We start from the raw sequence: 22,980 nt of genomic DNA on the forward strand, positions 1-22,980 counted from the left end.
GAAATGCCTGGGTTTAACTCTAGCTCCCTGCTCACTCTACAACCTTAGGTAAGTACTTAACTTTTCTAAGCCATGAATTTCTCATGTGTAACACAGGGCAATAATGCCAACCTTGTGGAGGTGACATGACAATTAAGTGAAACTGAAGTATAGCACTTAGCCCAGAACCCAATAAATGTCACCTGTCGACAATTAAAAAATAATTTTATCTGCAAAATACATTAAGTAGTAAATTAAGAATGAGATAAAGGGGATCCCTGGGTGGCTCAGCAGTTTAGCGCCTGACTTCGACCCAGGGCATGGTCCTAGGGTCCCCAGATCGAGTCCTGCATTGGGCTCCCTGCGTGAAGCCTGCTTCTCCCTCTGCCTCTCTTGTCTCTCATGAATAAATAAACAAAATCTTAAAAAAAGAAAAAAAAAATGAGGAGGTGATGCCTGGGTGGCTCAGGGGCTGAGCATCTGCCTTCAGCTCAGGGCGTGATCCTGGTCCGGGGATCGAGTCCCATATTCGACTCCCTGTGAGGAACCTGCTTCTCCCTCTATGTCTCTGCCCCTCTCTCTCTCTCTCTGAATGAATATATAAAATCTTTTAAAAAAAAAGAAAAGAAAAGAAAAGAAAAGAAAGAAAAAAGAATGAGATGAGAATGGAATAAGCATAACTGGATAATGATTTGATTTCAAAATGTGTCGAAGGGAAAGGTCAGATGACACTTAACTCTTCTTCATTTGTTAATCCTGCTAATATCCTTTTGAGAGGATCCTCACTGCAGGTAGGTATTCCTTGCTGTTCCTATTTTATACACCAATCCTCCTCCAGGACATTCTCCAAATCCTTCCAAATTTGCAAGTGGGTGTGAGAGAAAAGAAAATTATTCCAATCCTTTTATTCCCCATCTCAAGTTCTACTTTGTAAACCGATTAAACAAAAAAACAGGATAGAGACAAGAAAACCACATACTTACTTTTCATTAATTTTCCTGATAATTCCTTTAGTGGTGAAGAGGGGTTATTTCTACAGGCTACTAGAAGTCTGGAGGAGGATTCTTGGGTTTCCATGGAAACTTGATGCATTCCTGTTCTGGCCATTTCAAGATGGAGAGACTGGGCACTGTCACATTCCCGGGAAAGCAGCAAGTGATTCTGAATGTTGCTAGTTCTATTGTTCAGGTCAATTCCTTCTGGTTGAGTCATTAGTAATTGGGCTGAGCTAGAATCCTCCAATCTCTTGTCAAGAGACTCAGTTACAAAAGATGTTGCAGTTTCGTGCTTTTTAGATGGAGACACAGGCTCAGCCAATGAGCTCTGCTTCACAGTGTTCAGACTGTGTGCTCTTATTCGGGACCAAGTTGTAGAGTGAAAACTTTCAGCTTCTAACCAAAATTTAACCAAATGCTCCATTCTCCGAAGTTCCATGAATTGAATAAAATAAGGGAGGACAACAGTGTCACGCAAGACTTGTTCAAGGGTCTTTGAAAGACTTGATTTGGTCTCTTGAGTCTGGTAGTCCAGACAAGATCTGCCTGAAAGAAGCAAAAGATTAGCAGTTGAGTAACAAATAATTTAAGATTGATGGATTAGTCAGCCACCTTCAGCATCAATGGTACCAGAATTTTTGAATAAAATTTACTTCCCTAGTAATTTAAATGAATAAAGAATTAGAAATACTATGATTTTGGCTTCTAAACAAGCAAAGTAACAAGTGTCCAAAACTTAATCTATTAAAAAGCTCTCTGTAACTCAATTACTCTTATGTTTTGTTTTGTTTTAAGATTTTACTTATATATTCATGAGAGACTCAGAGAGAGAGAGGCAGAGACATAGGCAGAGGGAGAAGCAGGCTCCATGCAGGGAGCCCGATGTGTGACTCGATCTCAGGACTCCGGGATCACAACCTGAGCCAAAGGTTCAGCCCAGCCACTGAGCTACCCAGGCGTCCCACTCTTATCTTTTATTTATTTTTTATGTTTATTTTTAAAATATTTGGCTCCTTTTTTTTTTTAAAGATTTTATTTTATTATTTACTCATGAGAGACAGAGAGAGAGAGAGAGAGAGAGAGAGAGGCAGAGATACAGGCAAAGGGAGAAGCAGGCTCCATGCAGGGAGCCCGACATGGGACTCAATCCCAGGGCTCCAGGATCAGGCCCTGGGCTGAAGGCGGCGCTAAACCACTGAGCCACCTGGACTGCCCCCCACTCTTGTCTTTTAACGGCAGTTCAGATCATGTAAATTCTTGAGGAAAAAAAAATCTTACAATACTAGTCCCAAAGAAAGAATGAAGGCCAATAACATGAAAATATATTAGATCTAATAATAAAAAAAAACAGAAAAGCAAATTAATACAAAATAACATTTTTGTCTGTCAAACCGGAAGATGTTTTTTTCAAAAAATAACAACAAAAATTAACAATGCACAAGAGAATAGGCAACACCTGTCACCCACTGATGATGGAAATAAAAAATGGCAAAACCTCTTTGGAGAAGCATTCAATAACAGACAACAAAGCTTTAGTAATCCACATAATTTGCAATCCAATAATTCCACCTCTAGTAACCTCTCCTGAAGAAAAATTGTGCATGTGTGGATACAGCCGGAAAAATGTTACCAACTCTCAACATTCATTACAACAGAATAAAGAGTAGCTCTGGGATTCTACTTTGAGAAATAAAACTAAACTTACCAAAACTTAATAAAAATAAGTTAATTTTATATTTAATTAAATTAAGGTTATAACTAACCACAAACTAGTTATTAGAATAAACAAAAAAATTTGTTTTACATTTCCAGCAGTGACATATTGAGGTTCATCTTCATAAAATTAACAGGCTTTCACCAATTTTTCAAAAGGGCTTTTCTTAATCCTTTGGTATTCAAATCATTTTCTTTTGAAGCACTTCATTCATCATCCTTGCTAGCTATCTCATTTTCTTTCTTTTTCGTTTTTTGAAAGAGAGCGCAAGAGTGAGCACAACCCAACACAGGGCTCGATCTAATAACCCTGAGGTCACAACCTGAGCCGAAATCAAGTCAGACGCTTAATCAACTGTGCCATCCAGGCTCCCCCTGGCTGTCTCATTTTCAATGTTAACCAGTGTATCTCTGTTAACATCACTCCCTTAAACTTCAGGAAATCCTGGTCCTTTGCAAGATTTACAATTTTTTAAATGAAATTTTTAATTTTGAGATAATGGTAATTTCAAACACAATTGTAAGACACAATACAGAGAGATCCCATGTACCCTTTGCCCAGGCTCCCCATGGTAACATCTTACAATCCTGTAGTACAGGGTCACATCAAGGTGCTGACATTGACAGGACCCACCACTTTTCCCCATTTCACCTGTACTCACCTATGCACTTCGTTCTATGCAATTTTATTATGTATAAGCGCCAAGATACTCAACAGTTCCAATGCCACATGGATCCCTCACGTGGCCTTTTATAACCAACTCTTCCATTTCTAACCTCAGCAAACACACTCTGCTCTTCATTCTTCTAATTCTGTCACTTCAAGAATATTATACAAATGGAATCATACTGCATATAATCTTTTGTGATTGGCTTTTGATGCTCAGCATAATTCCCTTAAGACCATGCACGTTGTTAGGTATAATAATAGTCTGCTCTTTTTCATTGTGGAGTATTCTGTGGCATGGATGTAACAGTTTAACCATTCATTCACCTGCTGAAAGACAGTTTTTGGCTTTTAAGCTGCTATGGACATTGGTGTGTAGGTTTTGTGTGAATGTAAGTTCCCATTTCTCTGGGATAAACGCCTAAGAGCACAAATGCAGGGTCATACGGTAACTGCATGTTTACCTTTATAAGAAACTGCCAAACTGTTTTCCAGAGTGGCTGTACCATTTCACATTCCCACCAGCAACATATAAGTAATCCAGTAAAACTTACAATTTTACGTTGTGACCAATATAAATGCTGTTGGCATCGTGTGGCTCAGTGTGACCCATAAACACTTTGACACCTTCAAATATATACAAATGTTAAGCAAAGATGTCAGGGACTAATTTTATTAGACATCAATTTGTTCATTTTTTTCCAATTTATGGTATCAAGATATGCAATTTTTATAAGTGCAGAACTCTAGGTAACAAAAAATCAGAAAATATCAATCTTCTGCCTATCTTTTCTGGGGTGGGTTGGGGGGGGAAGTTATTTTAACATAATAAGGATAATACTACAAACACTGCTTTGTGACCTTTTTTCACTTTAACCTTAGATACTCTCTATGTCATCTTCAGACTTTTAAACAGCTACCCCCCAAAAATAAATAAATAAATAAACAAACAAACAGCTACCCAGTATTCCAGATGCAGGTATACCATAGTTTGACCATTTCTCCATTAGTAGATATTTACATGTCATTCCTCATTTTTTTGCTTTCACAAACACTGCAATAAACAGCTTTACACATACTTGTATATACAGCTTTTCACATACATGTGAATATATCAAAAGCTCGATCTTCTATTTTATATTTTGTAAATACTTCCAAACTGCCTTCCAAAAAATCTTCATGAATTTATAGTTCCACTAAATAGAAGTGGCCATTTCTCTTCATCTCTGTTAATATTCATTATTATCAAACTTTAAATATCTGCTGAAGCACTAGGGAGAACATTAACTCACTATTGAGATCTGCATTTCCCTGAGTATGAGTGAAATGAGGCATCTTTTTCATATAATTAGTGGTCAAATGTATTTCTTCTTTTGGAAATAGGCCGTTTTTCCACTGAGAAAGTTTTCTATTTTATGCTTATGGAAACACAATAGAGTATCATTCATCATACTTATAGCTATTATTTTTTAAATTTTATTTATTTTTTAAAGTAGGCTCCATGCTCAAAGTGGGGATCAAACTCACAACCCTCAGGTCAAGAATCACATGTTCTACTGACTCAGCCAGCCAGGGCCCCCCATAGCTGTTATTTTAAACATATTTTTTTCCAAGCCCATTCCAATTATATAGTTCTAGTATCCTCCAGCAAGAGTTTCACACAGTACACTCAAATCCTTCTCCCCACTGGAAGTTAGCAAAAAGTGAGTTACTTACCCAGGTCACCAAAATGAGCAGCCTCCATGTGGCTTGGCTGCTTCTTAAGTGTCGCTGTCCTGCTACTTGAAAAGGAGTCCATGTTGGCAGAAATGGCATTGATTGCAACATGACTTGGTCCTGCTGCCTCCAGCAAGGCATGATTTTTAGTGCTTTTTTGTGGGGAATGTACAGATATTGAAGCTGAAATTTAAAAAAAAAAGTTAAAAATTAAACACAATTTGATAGGCTGAAACTGTCTCATACATAAAAGGGCTTTAAGAGAACTTTAAAAAATAAAGTTTGTGGGATCCCTGGGTGGCGCAGCGGTTTGGCGCCTGCCTTTGGCCCAGGGCACGATCCTGGAGACCCGGGATCGAATCCCATGTCGGGCTCCCGGTGCATGGAGCCTGCTTCTCCCTCGGCCTATGTCTCTGCCCCTCTCTCTCTCTCTCTGTGTGTGACTATCATAAATAAATAAAAATTTTAAAAAAAAATAAATAAATAAAGTTTGTAACCTCTCTTAAGTATACACACTCAACAAAAAATAGGGGAAAGGTAAATTAATCAAGGAGCAGAAAATTGGAAAGAAATGCCCTATTGTTTATAATTCTCAAAAATACTGTGCCAAAAATGGAACTTAAAAACAGAGATGCTTCTTTGAGAGCTTCTACTGATGACAGAAAGTACTCAAGCCCAAAAACATTCTGATATATGGACCCCTTTCAATTCCTTAATCCTTTTTTGTCCAAGGAACAAAACAAAGAACTGAAGAATGGGGCAAAGATGAGAAAAACACTCTTCAGAATACTAATTTTACTTTTTAACTGGGTAAAAAATTTCTCTAATGAAAATCATTTATGATCAAAGTTCAAGCTGCTTAAAGATAAAGCCCACTTAAAAAACTCACAAATCAAATTTTTTTTAGTAGTCTGAAGAAATATTCTATGGACATCAGAATAAAGAGGTTACCCATTTTTTAGGATATAAGCAACTCAATATTACAATACTGTCAAAATAGTCCTGGACCTTGTTGCTACAGCTGGATCAACACTCTATCTATCTTATTTATTCCACACAAATATTAATGATTCTTCCTAAAGGTTTTTAAGAAGTTTTGGTCTAGTACATTGCTGTAGCAAGAAGGATAAAAATGATATAGGTCACCCTCAAGATAAATAACTCAGATAATTTAAATTGTAGCTACTAGCACCATTTATTATTACACTGCCAACAGATCAGGGCTCTCAATCTCAGCAAACAGTTCCCAGACACAGAATCTGAGTAATAACAAGTCATATTTCTTATGAAGAATACATAATTCAAATTATACTCAAGATGTTTTTATAAATTTAAGCAGGTAAGAATATGACTATCGTCTGTTTGCCAGGTATCTCTATTTACCATTCAACGAGAGGTGGGAGAATTATCTAACAGAGTTGTCTTCTAGAGATTTCTTTTTTTATTTTAGAAAGTTTTGTTTACTTATTTTCATGATAAACTGAAGAAAGGAAAATCATTTTAGCAAGTTTGTAAATAATAATAGCGAGTTTTGTATAGACAACAAGCAACAAATAACATTCTATAAGAAAGATAAAACTTTCTAATTATTTCCTAATTAGATAAGTATGATACAAAATGCTATTAATTTATTTGTGCAAGGCTTTATTTCTCCTCTTTTTTAACTTCTCTGTTAGAAGGATTAACTTATTTTAGATGTTGCTTCCAGATAGTCTATCTTCCTTTGGTCTCCATGGTACTACTTGCTCCTTAATTTCCTTTTCTATCTGTGCCTCCCTCTTAAGCCCTTAGAACAGTTTTTCTTTCTTTCTTTTTTTTTTTTAAGATTTTATTTATTTATTCATGAGAGACACACACAGAAAGAGAGAGAGAGGCAGAGACATAGGCAGAGGGAGAAGCAAGCTCCATGCAGGAGGCCTGACGTGGGACTCGATCCCTGGGTCTCCAGGATCAGGCCCTGGGCTGAAGGCGGCACTAGACCGCTAAGCCACCCGGGCTGCCCTAGAACAGTTTTTCAATGCCCACTATGTCAGAGATGGTCTCCTTCCATGACTCCTCTTCCTGAGGTTCTCTGTTCTTTTATTCTTTCTGCTACAAACATTTATTCTAAAACCCTTAGTTATTTAGAGCCATCTTTTTTGAACGTATTTTTTAAACCTGTGAATGTTCCTTTTTTTCCCCAAATAAACTTAAGTGAGACGCTGACACATCTGTAAGGTAGGTAAGAGTCTAGATAAAATGGGTACCTAAAATCTAAATAGATAAAGGAGATTTTTAAAAAAGTTATTAGTAACTCTAGCTGATTCAAAGGGAGCCTCTTTCACACCCTGGACCTGGACCTCTCTGGAAACAGCTCCTAGGGTAAATAAACCTCGAGGCACCCCAGTGGAGAACCTCCAACTTGTATCTGAGACCTGTTACTTTGATCTGGGCTTTGGTCCTGTATCTTTAATTACTTACTGCTAGCTATTCTCACTTTGATTTTACCATATCAAGACCAATTTATCCCAATACCAAACTTACACCATCTTCTTCCAAACTAATGCTCCTTCCCTGTCTCTGTTCAATCTGCTGGTCTCCAAAGCTCAATATCTTGGACACATTCTTTTCCACTTTACATGTTCACCTGCCATGATCTGTTGATTTTTCCTTAAAGGTATTTAAAAATCAACTTACCTGGTTATTATCAACACCACACCCTTACTACAGGCCTTTCTGTATTATAGCAAAGAAATTTTTTTTTAAAGTTTTTTTTTTTTTTAATTTTTATTTATTTATGATAGTCACACAGAGAGAGAGAGAGAGGCAGAGACATAGGCAGAGGGAGAAGCAGGCTCCATGCACCGGGAGCCCGACGTGGGATTCGATCCCGGGTCTCCAGGATTGCGCCCTGGGCCAAAGGCAGGCGCTAAACCGCTGCGCCACCCAGGGATCCCAGCAAAGAAATTTCTAGGGTCTCCATCCTATAGAACTCTTCCAGACTCACCTTTCAGAAATACCCTATGTAAAGCATCAACATCCTGTTCAAAAGCCTACAGGGTCCCTATTTTCTCTGTCTCGACTCTGTTCTGGTCTTTAAGGCCCTCATAACTGGATATCAATCTTCTGTAAAAATATCCCTTTACTCAATCTACAAGTCTCTTTGCCCAGTGTATACTCAAAGAAATAAGAAGCTGAGCTGTTAGGAGAAAAAGAGAAAGAACTGTTTCTTTTATTCAAATCCTTCTTACTGTTCAACTTTTATAAAGATTAAGTTTTATTTCTACAAAATCTTCCCTATACTTCAGAAAATATCTGCTGATCTCAACTTCCTCTGAACTCCTCCCAATACTTCATTTAACTAAGTCAGCATATTGAGGGCTTCTTCTGCTATGACTAGAAAACAAGAGCTACCAATGCAGTATCTCCCACACCAGGCATTACACTGGTTGTTTGATATACATTTTTGGGGGTACACTGTTTCGTTATCTGTCATAACAGTTTTACAAGACCAGTATTTTCCTCATTTTGGAGATGTAGATACAGACAAAAGTTAATTACTTTGCTAAAAGTCAATGAGATAGTAAAGAGTTGTTTCACAGGCAGAATTTCAACTCTGGTCTGCCAGACTCTAGAAAATCATTCCTTTACCTTTGGTTGGAAACTCGAACTCTAGAATTACTGTGTGGATAAAATCATATATGTAAATGTCTCTAAGTACCTCCTACCCAACATGCCGAAATTGAACATACAATTTCCCAACTTGGTTCTCCACCATTCACACTGTTATGGAAGCCAGAAAAGTAGGTGTTAATCTGAAACCTCCCTGTCTCTTACACCTCATCTTTAATTAATAACAAAGTTCTATCTGTTTTAGCTCTAAACTGATCAATCCAGATCTCTTTATTTTCAATCACTACAGGTCTAGCCCATGCCATCTATGGAATCCCTTGACTAATGTTCTTCCCTTTACCAATGTGTAAGTTCAATGCATACAGGATCCAATTCTTTTTTTTTTTTTGTCTAGCTGCAGTTTGTGCTTAATGCCTAAAACACATGTTCAAGAAATGGTTATTAGTATGTTAGTGTATTTGCTGCTATTCTACATCTAAGTCCTAATCAGACTGAAAACTTCTTGAGGGCTTGTTTCCTATACTGCTTCTATATAGCCCTAAAGTAAAGCACAGATTATGTACTGTCACAGAGTAGGAACATGGTACAGACTTAGGAGTTAGGCAGGCCAATCCTCTCACTCCACAAATGAAGAATCTGAAGGTTACATGACTTTTCAAGGTCACACGGTTACTAGCAGAGTTTAGAGTAGAAGACCTGAGCAATCTAAAGTGCCTGAGACATCAAATCCTTTCCTTCTACATTCAGATCTAGTCTTTATACATGCTGCTTGCTAAGGGCTTAAAGTCTTTATCAAAGCCAATCAAATTTTGCCTAAGGAGGGCAGTATGAACCAACATGGAATCCAAATGGTTTCATATTACCAGAAGTAAGCAGAAAATAAGACTGTAAGGCACCCTAGCTCTTCCCTAATGTTACAAAACCCTTAAGTTATAATTAGTCTCTCTGTAGCAAACTGAGCATATATGGCTAATACTCAATGCCAGCCACACAACATACAAACATTTGAAAGAAAAATCTAAGTAGCAATCTACAGATGTCATGTAAATAAAATTTATTTACATGAAATTTACATGTAATGGCTATATAAATAATTCCCATTATAATTTTCCATTCCAATCTTTGTAACTGACATAATGAAATCAGTCAAAACTACAGTAGAGATTACTACCTAAAAAGCATGCTTGAAGCTATAAATAAAGACAATATATTGATTATAATAAAGTACTCTAAGTAAATTTTAAATTAAGATCACTAACCCAAAGTAACAGAGAAGTAAAAACTGTAATCATCTATACTTCTGGATAAACAACAGAAAACCAAGCCTTGTAATGTGGCAGTTCTTTCACTCCAGAACTGTCAGCTCAGTTCAGAGTTCTTTTCACTTTTTGTTTTTAAATATTTATTTATTTATTTATTTGAGAGAGAGAGAGAGAGAGCGAGAGCACGCATGCTGGGGGGAGGGAGAATGTGTGAGGCAGACTCCGCACAGAGCCTGACTCAGAGCTCTATCTCACAATCCTGAGATCACGACCTGTGCCAAAACCAAGAGTTGGAGGTTCAACCCACCTCAGAGTCCCTCATTTTTTGTTTTTTAAAATAAAGTCAAGTATAAACCATAAGAGACTCTCAACTATAGGAAACAAACTGAAGGTTGCTGGAGGGGAGTTAGGTGGCGGGATGGGGTAACCAAGTGATGGGCCTGGAGGCAGGCACCTGATCTAATGAGTTATGAGCACTGGGTGTTATAAACAACTCATGAATCACTAAACTCTACCTCTGAAACTAATAATATACTCTATGTTAATTAATTGATTTTAAATTTAAAAAAATAATAAAACGAAATAAAGTCAACTCATCAATTTTAGGGAACAATCAAACGTGATTAATAGGAGGATATTGGTTTACTGTATCACTAGGACAGCCAACAAGTACTTAGTAAAAGCCTATCATATGCAAGGTGCTGAAGAATATATAGTTTGACGAGGAAGTAAGTCACGATCATAAATAATTATAAAAGAAGGCAGAGATGACTAATGGTAAAAGACGAGGGAAGATAACAGGATTAAATAGTCTATAAATGCAAAGCACATCGTTTTTTAATACAATGGAATGCTACTGAACTCACCTTTAATTGACTTGACATCTGAGGTCTTCTCTTGTTCTTTGCCTTTCACTGGAAGATAAAAGAGCATCATGACCAACTCCTACAGTCAAAAAGAGCCCCTCTATATGATGTAAAAATTAGACAAGCTTTATTCTAACAGAGGAGTATTCAAAGTTGTACAACAATGGGATAATTGACTTGAAGGGGGACAGGGCAAGACAGTTGTCGGGTGAAGTTTCTCTAAGGAAGTGACCTTTGAACGTGGTTCAGTCAAGAGCACTGAACAATGTATTCTGACACTGGTTCAAATTCTCGCTTGCCACTTATACAGCCATGTGATCGTGGACAAGTTACTTTACTTCTCTGGGTCTCAATTTCTTTGATTTATAAAGTTAGAGGAGAGTGATAACACCTACCTTAAAAGGTTGTGAGTAAAAAAATAAATAGTTGTAAAGGGCTTAGAAGAGTAACAGACACACGGTTAATTTAGGATGTTAACTAATATTATTAATATATGCCCACTACTAGATGCATCCTGAAGAAAGAGTTCTTTGGTTATGTATCCTCCTATCTTACTTCTTGTGTATTCCTCTCGTAGCATCAAATACAAACATTCTAAACTTATACTCTAAATATTTAATACTCAAGGCTTAACAATTTCTTTTAAAAAGTTATAGTCTCAGGGATCCCTGGGTGGCTCAGCAGTTTAGCGCCTGCCTTTGGCCCAGGGTACGATCCTGGAGTCCAGGGATTGAGTCCCACATCAGGCTCCCGGCATGGAGCCTGCTTCTCCCTCCTCCTGTGTCTCTGCCTCTCTCTCTCTATGTCTATCATAAATAAACAAACAAATAAATAAATAAATCTTAAAAAAAAAAAGTTATAGTCTCTTCTCCATTATACAAAACAGTAGAAATTCTACTGCAAACATGCTAATAATATAATATCCAAAAAAGGAAGGTACATGGCAGCTTAAGCAAAGCGTGAACTTACAGGATCTGACAAAAGATTATTTTTAACTTTTCTCACTTTTCTTGTATTTTTTCAACATTATTTTTTTTTAACCCTACCATGAGAAGCTATCAAAATAAGAAATCCCAAAATGTGACCATCTCCCTACTTCGTGTTCTTAAACTTTCAACACTGAAAAGCAGTAGCAGGAAATAACTAGCTCCGAGAGTATCTGATAAATTAATCCATCAATAAATATTTTAGTGTCTCGTATGTGCTAGACACTCTCCTGGCTCAGAAAAGAGCAGTCCCGCCTTCAAGAAGTCTACATACAAGACTGTGGAGACATACATGGACAAAAACAAAACAAGATCATTTCAAGTATTGATCACTGCTGTTGGGAAGAAAATAAGGAAATGTGGTAGAAGTGATTGGGCTGTAGCCCTCACTACAGCATCTGCTAACTGACTACATCTCCCACGTGAAACACGAACTTGTCTTGACTTCCAAGGCACTCCACCCCCCCTGGTTTTCTGGCTGTTCCTTCTCAGTTTATCCCCTGGCCAACTTCTCCTTTGCCCACTGGGAGTTTCTCAGAGAAAGGGTTTGAGCACCTTTTCTTTTCACTATGTACACATGGATTTCCTGGCTGAACTTACCCATTCTGAACACAGGATAAGCTGTGAATCCTAAATTTCTATTCCTAGTCTAAATACTTTTTGACCTTAAATTCATTTAACCATCTACCCATTTGTCTATAAATACACTGGTCCAAAATAGAACGTACCATCTCTTCCCAAACCTGGTATACCTCACTTTTCATTTTCTCTCATGAATGACACTCCCACCCCAGTTTCTCAGGCGAAAAATCTCAGTCATTCTTAACATGTCTCTGCCTTACCTCCCACACCCAACCGCTTCTAAAACCAACTGGTTCAATCACTAAAACATACCTCTACAGTTCCACTTTTGTCACCCTCAATACATTCTCATCAATCAGATCTAGTTAATATTTCAAACAGAAAAGTACACAATCCAACTTCACTAAATATTAGTATTTTGCCTTACTTCTCTTTTCTCTCTTTATATAGTTAAATGGTCCTGTCCCATTGCTCCTCTTCCCTTTGCATAGATAAATACTGCCCTAAATTGGATGTGTTTAGTGCCACGTAGGTTTTTAAACCATTACTACATGAGTGTAAAACATGAGATTATTCCGCACACCTTTAAAAATTACATGAATGGTATTCTACAATTCTGAAATTTGTATTCATCCCATAATTTGATTTATCTATACTGATACAGTTCTAATACATTCCTGTAGTCTAGTGCATTCATTTTAGCTGCTTAATTCCTAAAATACACCTTTATTTACTCATTTTCCTGTTAAAGAACCTGTTAGGTTTTATTTCCTAGTTTTCACTATCACAAACAATGATGTGATCAACATTCTAGTACATATCTTCCTATGTACATATGTGAGACTTTCTCTAGGATAAAACACTATAAATGGAACTGTTAGGGAACCAATGATGGACATTTTTAATGAAAGTGGCTATTTAATGAATACTTTTCAATACCAATGGTATTGATGGTGTTTTTAATTCATTTCCTTGATTTCCTTTGAGGGAGATATCCTTTCATATTTACCAGATATTTAGGTTTCCTCTTTTATGGGCTGCCTATTCAATTCCTTTGTCCCTTATTTATAGAAATTCCATACATATTCTGGATACTAATTCTTTGTGTTCTAAATATCTTATGTGTATTTTATTGTTTGGAAGCTTTAAATTTTAATGTGCTTTAATGTAGCCAAATTTACGGATTGTATTTTCCTATGTTTTATTGTTTAGCCCTAGATAAGATTTTTTTCCTCTGTACTTTCTTCCATATGATTTCAAGTTTTGCTTTTTAAAATTCTGGGCTCTTACCTACCTGAAATTTATTTCTCTTTATCAGATTCCAGGAAACTACAGCCTATGAGTCAAATCAAGCCCATCTCTAGTTTGTTTGGTTTTGTTTTGTTTTGTTTTTTGTTTTGTTTTTACAAATAAGGTTTAGTTTAGCACAGCCATATCCATTTGTTAACATACTATCCAGGGCTACAAGGACACCATCTAGTCTTTTATAGAAAGTTTGCTGACCCCTGATGTATATGATCAGAGGTAGAAAATCCTAATTCTTTTTTTGCCAGAGGGACAACAAGCATCATTTACTGATTAGTCCAACCCTTCCCAACTGAACAGGAACACTTTATATACCAACTTTCCATACATACATGGGTCTGTTTCTGAGTATTTAGTTCTACTGTCTTAATTACGTAATCATATAATCAGCCTTTGGCAGGGCCGAGCCCTCTACTTCATTCTCTTTTGAAACTATCCACTCTATTAATTATAAGGTCAATTTTGTCCTGATCCTAAAACCCTCATGGGAATTTTTAAAGTAGCACTGACTTAATGATTGATTTGGGAGACAGTTCACATCTTTCCAATACTGAGTCTTTTTATCCATGAACATAGTTTACCTCTCCATTTATTTGAGTCTCCTTTCATGTCAAATCAGGTTTTGTAAACTCCATAAAGATTTTAATCTTTTATTTTTACTGGCATACAGCGGTACAACTGAGTTTTAAATACTTAGATATAAACACACATTTTTAAAACCCACCCGAGTTCTTTTATGATTTCTAATAGTATGTGTGTAGACTTTCTTCAGTTTTTTATATATGCAATCATGTTATCTGGGGCTAATGAATGATTCCTTTGTTCCCATTCCCTCTCAAAACTTAAATGTCTCCTTTTTGTTTGTTGTATGTGCTATTGTGAAGACTATCTTAGCTTTCTTTTTGTCCTACATCCCTGCTGTATTTTCCCATCTTTTTGCTTTTAACCTTCTCATGATCCTTTTTATATCTGAACAGTATACAGGAGGAATCTAGTCTTTTCACTGTCTGGGGCAGCCCATTTCTGTTTATTGTGATTACTATTCTTGATGTCTAAAGATCATTCTGAAAACTTTCACTATAATTAAGAATTTGTTGATTTCCCTTGGTTATTCTGTGTATTTTGCTTTATGTATTTTGAGACTGATATTAGGTGCAAAGCAGTTCAGAGTTTTATATTCCTACTACCCTGTTCATTTTATCAAAACGTAGTGTACATTTTTAGCTCTGATGTCTCATGCTTTAAAGTACGTCATCTGCCACACAGCTTTCTTCTGGTTGACATTTGTCTGCTATATCCTTCCATCCAGTTATGTTCAATTTCTCTGTGTCTTAACGTTTGTGTTCTCAGTAGTTTATGGCTGGATTTTGTCTTATTATTCAGCCTGACTTTTTATCTTTTAGCTCTTTAGTCTTTTGCTAGAATTTAGTCTATTTACATTTATCATGACTATTGATCTATTTAGGTTTATTTCAGCCACCTTATTTTGTACTGCTGACTATGCTTTTTCTTGTTTCTATATTTCTTTTTATTATGAAACTTCTAAAACAGAATACTAAATTTTAATTTAAGTAACACTCAGGTTTATCATATTTTAACATTATGCTATATTTGCTTCTGAAAAATTTTCAAAAGAAATAAAACATGCATGTGTAATTGCGGTCTCTCTCTGATCTTGTTCCCTCCTTCCTAGGGAAATAATTTCATAAATTGAATATTTATTATATCCCCCACATTTTTACTCTTTAATATATTTGTGGATCTATAAACAAAATATAGCACTGATCGAAGGTTTTTAAACTTTATACAACTGGTCCTACCAATTGCCATTCCCAATAGCAGTGGACCCTAACCAAATCTTAGTACAGTCAGTCTTTAATCCCATCCTCAGGACTTTTCAAGAACTTTACTCCCAGGAGTAACACCCCTCTCTCCTGTATCATTTTATCCTTCTCTACCATCATCACTATCAGCATACAAACACATTCTAGTATCTTTTATCTTTTTAAAAAAATCCCTTAACCAAATTGCCCCTTTTAGTTCCTTTGCACTTCAGTTTCTTGAAAAAGGTGTTTTTAGTTTTACTCTTGCTACTTTCCACACTTTACATTCTCCCTTCAACCCATTCCACTGATACTACTCAATTACTTCCACATTATCAAACTGAGTAGTCATTTCTATCTTGATCTTGCAAGTGACACATTCACTACAATACTCCCTTCTTTTTGAAATGTTATCTTCTCTTAGCTCCCATGTAATTGCACTCCTATATAATTGGCATCTTATTTTTTATTCTTCTTTGCCAATGGCTCATGTTCCTCGTTTTAAATTTTTAAAAACATTAAAAGATGTTATTATTCATCTGAGAGAAACAAAGAGAGCACAGCAGGGGGAGAGGCAGAAGCAAACCTCACCCACTCCACTGAGCCAGGAGCCCAAGACGCTCAATCCCAGTACCTGGAGATCAATGACCTGAGCAGAAGGCAGATGCTCAACTATCTGAACCACTCAGGTGCCCTCAATTTAACTTCTAAAAGCTGGTTTAATACCAGAGCTCTCACCTAAGCTCCCTTCTGGTCTATAGTATGGCAGGAAATGCTACCTGGCCACCAAACTCATTCTCCTCTTCCTAGCAAGACAGCTGTAGCCTAGTAGCTAGTTACTAGCTGGCTATTTACATTTCCCAGGAGCTTTCGCAGTTATCTATGACCATGTGATTAACTTCCCACCAACAGAATGTGAATAGAAATTATTATGTGCCACTTCCTGGCCAAAGATTCTCTTTCCTCCTTACCATGTGTCAGAGGACTGAGGATAGACAGAAAGGGCTATGACCCAGCTTTGATAAAACAGATCAGACCCTAAGGGAAAGAAGTTTAACAAGATGGGAGGAAAATGATCACAGAATGACTGTGAAGCAAAGACCTCTAATGAACTTGGATGGTTACACTCAAGAGAATAATTTAAAAGTCTATCTTGTTTGAGCCATTACACTTCAGTGTATCTTTGTTATATAGTAACTTAGCCTTTCAATTAATTCACACATTATATGTATTCTCTAGGTGATCTCATCTAGTCCCATGTCGTTAATCATTTATGCAAAATATTTCTAAACCCAGAACCAGATCTCACGTTCTGACCTCTTTTCAGAACTACAGAATCCAACTGCCTCTTTGACATATCCACATAGATGTCTGTTATCATAAACTCACAACTGTCAAAAGACAATTCCTGATTCTTCCTGCCTCAAGTTCTAAGCCCAAAGTTTTCCCAGTTTTTCTTCACTCCAATCACTTACTCAAGTCATGCCATCTCTATCTCCAAAACATATCCATTCCCAGTAAGTTCTTCGGGTCCCTTAAACACACCCAGCTATTCCTGCCTCAGGGTATTTGTACTTCCGGTTCTCTCTGGCTAAAATGCAGTTCCTTTGATCTTTTGTGAGGCTGGCTCCCTCTCTTCATTCAAATGCCATCTTCTCAGACCAGCCTTCCCTTATTATCTGAACACAAATGGTCACCCTGGATCTACTCTCACATAGGTTTAAATTCTCTGCACAGCACTTTTTACTAGTGGATATTTTATTCATTTATTCAGTAAATATTCATTAAATTCCTAACTATACCAAGGCACTGACCCAGACTTGGGGATACAGCTGCAAACAAAATCAACTTGCATCTTAATAAAATACATAGTAAAGTAGATGGTGATAAATCCTGTAGAGAAAATAGGGCAAGATAGAGGAGTGCAGGGGCTGGGGACTGGAATGTTAAAAGTAGGATGGACAGAGAAAGCCTCACCAAAGATGTCAAATGATCAAAAACCTGAAGGAGATGAGAGAATGAAATAGTGGGGGCCTATGGGAAGAGGTTTCCAAGCAGAGAGAAAAAGTGAGTGCAAAGGCCCTGAGGTGGGAATGTACTTGACAACAAAGAGGCCAATATATAAATGGAACAGTGATGGAAAAAGAGAGCAGGAAATGAACACAGAGAGGAAATGGGACCTAGATTAAGGAGGGCCATGTATAGGAATAGAAGCTTCCTATACATGGAAGCTACTGGAGGAATTTGAACAGAAATGTGGCATAATGCACTTTGAAAATATACCATAGGGGTCAAGGATGGAAGAAGAGAAACCAAATTGAAGCCTAGAGCAAAATAATTCTGCTTTCTCCATTTTCTTTCTTTCTTTTTTTAATAAGATTTTATTTATTTGAGTGAGTGAGCAAACAAGTGTAAGGGGGAAGGGGTACAGAGAGGGAGAGAGAATCCCAAGGAAGTTCCACGCACAGAGCCCAACACAGGGCTCAATCTCACGACCCTGAAATCATGACCTGACTGAAATCAAGAGTCCGATTCTCAACCAACTGAGCCCTACTTACTCTACTTTCATAAAACAAGCTTCCTCTTAACATTTAAGCTGAGATTTGAATGACATCCTCTTAGAGGACTTCATTAACCGCCCAATCTAAACAGAGATGATCATCTAGACTAGGGAGTTAACGGTCAGGGATAGTGAGAAAAGACCAAATTTGATTACATTCTGGGGTAGACTTAGCAGATTTGCTGATGTAGATATAGGGTAGGAGAAAACGAGAGGTTCAAGAACGTACTAAAAAAAACCTGGAGTTAAATTTTAGGCTAACAGATGGATCTTTCGCTTACTATATCTATTATTTCTATTAATAGATATATCTATTAGGTAGAGGTATGAAATGGACCAACAGTTAGATATACCACTCCTAATTCAGGGGAGAGAATTCAAGCTGGAGATGTAAATTCAGGAGTCATCAGCGTATAGGTGGTATTTAAAAATGGTATTTAAAGACTGGATGGAATCCCTAAACAGAAGCATCTCCAGCTTCTACTCTTGCCACATTCAGTCTGCAAAAAGCTTCTACAATGATCTTTTTATAACACAAGATCAAATCATTCCTCTTTAAAAAATTTTAAGGGGTGCCTGGGTGGCTCAGTGGGTTAAGCGTCTGACTCTTTATTTCAGTTCAGGTCATGATCTCGGGGTCAAGAGACAGAGCCCCGCAGCATCTCCATGCTGAGTGTGCAGCATGCTTAAGATTCTCTCCATCTCCCTCCTCACTCATGCTCTCTTAAACAAACAAACAAACAAACAAATTATAGTGTCTCTGTATTTGGAATAAAACCTAACTATGGCCTACAAAGCTTCGAATCTTGTCTACCTCTCCAAGCCCAAAGCACATTGGCCTTCCTTTCTTTCTTGAAGGGCATCAAACTCTTTCTTGACTTACAACCTTTGAACATGCTACTCCCTGTTCCTAGAATACTCTTCCCTAACCTCTATTACCTTCTACTGATCCCTCAGCTTTAAGTTTCAAGGTCACCTGCTGAGGTCTTTCTCTAACATCAAATCAAAATATGCTTCTCCTCTCAGGTTATCTCTGTCATAACAGGTTATCAATCTGTAAATACACACAGGTACAGAAAGAAAGATTTACTGTCCGCCTGTCCCAGCAGACAATAAGCTCCATAGGTAAAGGGACATTGCCTTGTTCAGTGCTTAACAACGAGGGCCTAACACAGTGCCTGCCAAACACCAGGCATTCAAAAGTATTTGTTGAACAGAGACAACAGTCTATTATGCAACATGCAATTTGCCTCATTATACACAGAATGCTTCTTTCCTCCTTAAAAAAAAAAAAAAAAAAAAAAAAGACCAAAACAACCTATTACAACACTGTCAAACAAATTAAGAGCTATTAAATTAACTATACCCAGGTACCTTATCAACAAAGCTTCCTGTACCATTTTAAAGGTTTCCTTCACTCAGCAGTGCTTTCATTCATTCATCACAGTTTTATTCACTCACCCCATGACATCAATTACTAAAACTCACTATGTACTTAAAATGAATTCTTGAATTCATATCTGAATGGGGCCTTTAGGAATCATCTAATTCTCAGCTGAGAGAGAAGGAAAAAGTGGGTTAACACTTTTCTGTTCCAAGCGACCGTCACTAGCAGAGGAGTCATGTGAACCTAAGTCCCTGATTTATTTAGTGGGCTGCATTTTTTGTGTGTGTTTGTTTGGTACATTTTTTTCTCCAATAACAAGAATTCAAAGAACCACTATCATCCAAAAAGACCTACGCTCGTTCATTTTGGATACATATTTTTAATGAAACACAACCACCTCCTTATCCAGGATCAAAATTAAGCTGCCTCTACTCAAAAACTGGCAGCTATCCACAATTGAAAATCAGAAATATAAGTAGTTTACAAAGTGAGCTGTCCCAATAGTTAGTAGACTTGCTAAGTCATCAAAAGAGTCTTCTTCACTAGGGAACTTTTAGCAATAAGTAATGTTATTTTAGGAACTGCAGGATCCTCCTCTCCACCACCCCACCCCCAAAGAAGGGGAAACCAGAAAATGGCACTAGTTGAAGAAAACAGCTTTTTCACATGTTGCTTTTAGACATAAAAACCCTCAATATTCTGAAAAAGTCAGAGACTTCCGTAACACGGTACTAAAGGAATTTCCTTCTTTTTGATCTACAGTTGAGACACACAAGCACACAAACGCGAGAGCGGTTTTTACGCAAACAGGCATTAACTTGTACGGGCTCCGGCAAACACTTTCGGACCAGACCAGCGAGACAATTCCCCTCTGACCTCGCGCGAGGAGGCCGCCTTCTCCCTCCCTGCAGAGTCCGGGAGCAAAGCAAGGCACGCACGGGGCGTCTGCGCGGAGGCCGAGGGCCTCGCCGCCCCCCGGGGAGAAAGCCCGTGCAGGCCCACCGGCCCCACCGCCGCCCCTGAGGCCCGGCCTGGCTCCCCGCCGGAGCCCCCTCTGCTACCTTTCCGCCGGAAGAAGGACATGGCGGGGCCCGGGTCGGGGCGGAGGGCGCGGGGGGACTGTCGCGGGGAGGGCCCGGCTCCCCTCATTCAGCAACCGGCCCGGACTTCCGGGTCCGCAGCGGCCGCCGCACTAGCCTGAAAGGAGACCCTTCTTCCGGGTGTGGGCCCCACCGCCTCCTCGGGAAGCCCAGGCAGCGCCTGCCGCCATATTATCAACAAGCCGCCCGCCCGGAGTTCCGGTCCTTCCCCGCGCGAGGCTTCACGGGAGGCCGCGCCGCCAGCCCCGCCGGCCCCGCCCCCCAGCCCCGCCTCCTCTCGTGGGTGCGGGGGCACGCGCCCGGCCCGCCCACGTGACCCTGCGCGCCCGCGGCCTGTGCCCTTTCCCCGGCGCCGGGGACCTCTAGCCTGCGGTGGTGCCCCCGCGGTGGAGCGGTGCGGGCACGGCCCCCGCAAAACGGGTCCTCCCCGAGCCGCAGCCCCCCCGCGCCCCGCACCTCCGACCCCGGAGCGGGATGGCGCGGTGTTCGGGCCCGGGGCGCGCGGCCGTGGCACTCAGGGCATGCCCTTGGACAAGGCGAGGGCCGCGCTGCCTCGCTCCAGCTCAGCCCCTCCTGCTTCTCTGTCCAGTTGGGCTGAAAGGCGCTGACCCGCCAGAGGGGCTTCACCCTGCACCGCCAGGCCCAGGCGAGCAGACCACCTCCACCGCGCCTCCGGGTCGCGGGGGTACCGGGAGGTCACCGCTCCTCCAAGGGGGAAGAGGAGGCATAACCTGCTTTCTGCGGCTCCCCACGCACTCCCAATCACAATGACCTCGGCGATAAAAAAGGAGAAGTGGGCTTGTTTTCAGAACCAAATCCCTGCGAATGCTCAGGTTTGAAAGGCACAGTAACACAAGCATCCCCAGGAATTTACAAGGCAAACTCCTGAATATCCTTCAAGCTTTGTTCAAATGTCTTTTTCCAGTGAATCTTCAGGCCCTCCATTCATGCCTCATGCAGAGTGAAACAAGTCTTTCCCCCAACTCAGTGTCCCTTACCACCGGTTAAGTGTGCTGATTGGGTAATAATTGTAGCCTTGTGGGTGCTCCTGTGGGGAAGGAGTCTGAAAGATAAATGTTCACCGAGGTTTTGTTTTTTTTTTAAGACTTCATTCATTCATTCATTCATTCATTCATTCATTCATTCATGAGAGAGCAGAGACATGGGCAGAGGGAGAAGTAGGCTCCCTGCAGGGAGCCCCATATGGGACTCCATCTCAGGCCCCCAGGATCACCACCAGAGCCAAAAGCAGACATTCAACCACTAAGCTATCCAGGTGCCTCCTGAGTTGTTTGTTTTTTAATTCCTGAGTCTATCATGTGACAGTTCGGGAAACAGGACCAAAAAGAAGTCCAACTTGTCCAAGATTATGATGTGTCAGTGTTGAGACTATAACTACAACCCAGGATCTTTTCACTGTATAATTAGAGCAACTTAATAGGGTTCTCTGTTTGGTCCTGGGCCCATAACGTAGTCACAGCTGATACTTATTGAAAGTTTTCTATGCAGTTACTATGCCAAGCCCTCAGAATTAATAATAGTCCTTAGGTCAGTCTTGAAGTGGGGAATACTAGACACAGAAAAATATCCTGCCCAAGGTCATTAGCTAACTAGGGATGAACCCTGAATTTCAAACCTAGAGAGTCACCTCCAAAGCTGAACATCCAACTCTTGCTACCTGGGTAGAGTGTGGCAGGCAGAAGAAAGACCGGCTGAGGCTCTGGATGCCTGAGTGTATTCTTGACCTCGTGAGTTGGTGCTATCCCACTCCTGTGGGCCTCAGCAGAGGCTGCAAGGGAATTTCCAACAGTCCTTCTGGAGATCAGAGGGGCTGTTGGAAACCAGCCTGCACTCAGGAGGACCACTCTGCTGTCTGCGGCCAATAAAAACTAAAGATCTTGCCCTTAGCTCCTTGGAAATGGAGATTGGAGATTGGCTGAAGTCCAGGAGGAGTGTGGCAGAGGAGCAGTCAATATAAGGTTGTGAGTGGTATCTACCAGAGGTGTAAGCACAGGACATTGACACACTTGGCAAGAAAGCACAGTGCCTTTCTCTCTTCTCCCCAGGAGTCCAATCCCTTGACAGTGCCTTTTTGTATTTGTAGACTGGTTAGTCGCCTGGGACGAAGGGAGAGTGCAAGAAATCCTGAATATCACCAAATAGGAGCAGGGCCAGGGGGGACCTCTTTCACTCCTGTAAATCTCAAACCCTTTCTCATTTTCTCTAAGCAGAGAATCCATGTAAAAGTGGTGTCCTATCCCCGCCTTCCATCGTAATTACTGCTCTTGAGCACCTCCTAGCAGAAATTCTGGAGCTGCCTTTACTCCTCCAGGCAGCAGAATATATATCCCCAGTCAGGTAGTAATACCTGTCATTATTTCTTAAGCACTTCTGTGCTCTCGGTATCCTAAGTGCTTTGTCAACACA

General features: G+C 39.5%; 1 protein-coding gene across 4 annotated transcripts in view; it reads right to left on the reverse strand.

Annotated features, from left to right (window-relative positions):
- The window catches only part of AKAP10 (A-kinase anchoring protein 10), an 85,633-nt gene that overhangs the window by 58,115 nt on the left and 4,538 nt on the right, over nucleotides 1–22,980 (reverse strand). For 2 of the 4 annotated variants that reach the window (XM_072820968.1, XM_072820965.1), the window contains exons 1-4: nucleotides 20,515–20,771; nucleotides 10,811–10,858; nucleotides 5,071–5,253; nucleotides 963–1,520 (exon numbers count right to left, since the gene is read on the reverse strand). In XM_072820968.1, the coding sequence (XP_072677069.1) occupies nucleotides 963–1,520; nucleotides 5,071–5,253; nucleotides 10,811–10,858; nucleotides 20,515–20,602 (877 nt within the window). In that variant the 5' untranslated portion in view covers nucleotides 20,603–20,771. Of the gene's footprint in view, nucleotides 1–962; nucleotides 1,521–5,070; nucleotides 5,254–10,810; nucleotides 10,859–20,514; nucleotides 20,772–22,980 lie in introns of those variants that run through there. The other 2 variants (XM_072820966.1, XM_072820967.1) reach the window with 1 other exon arrangement.

The sequence above is a fragment of the Canis lupus genome, chromosome 3, assembly GCF_048164855.1.
Source record: "Canis lupus baileyi chromosome 3, mCanLup2.hap1, whole genome shotgun sequence".
In the NCBI taxonomy this organism is placed as follows: Eukaryota; Metazoa; Chordata; class Mammalia; order Carnivora; family Canidae; genus Canis; species Canis lupus.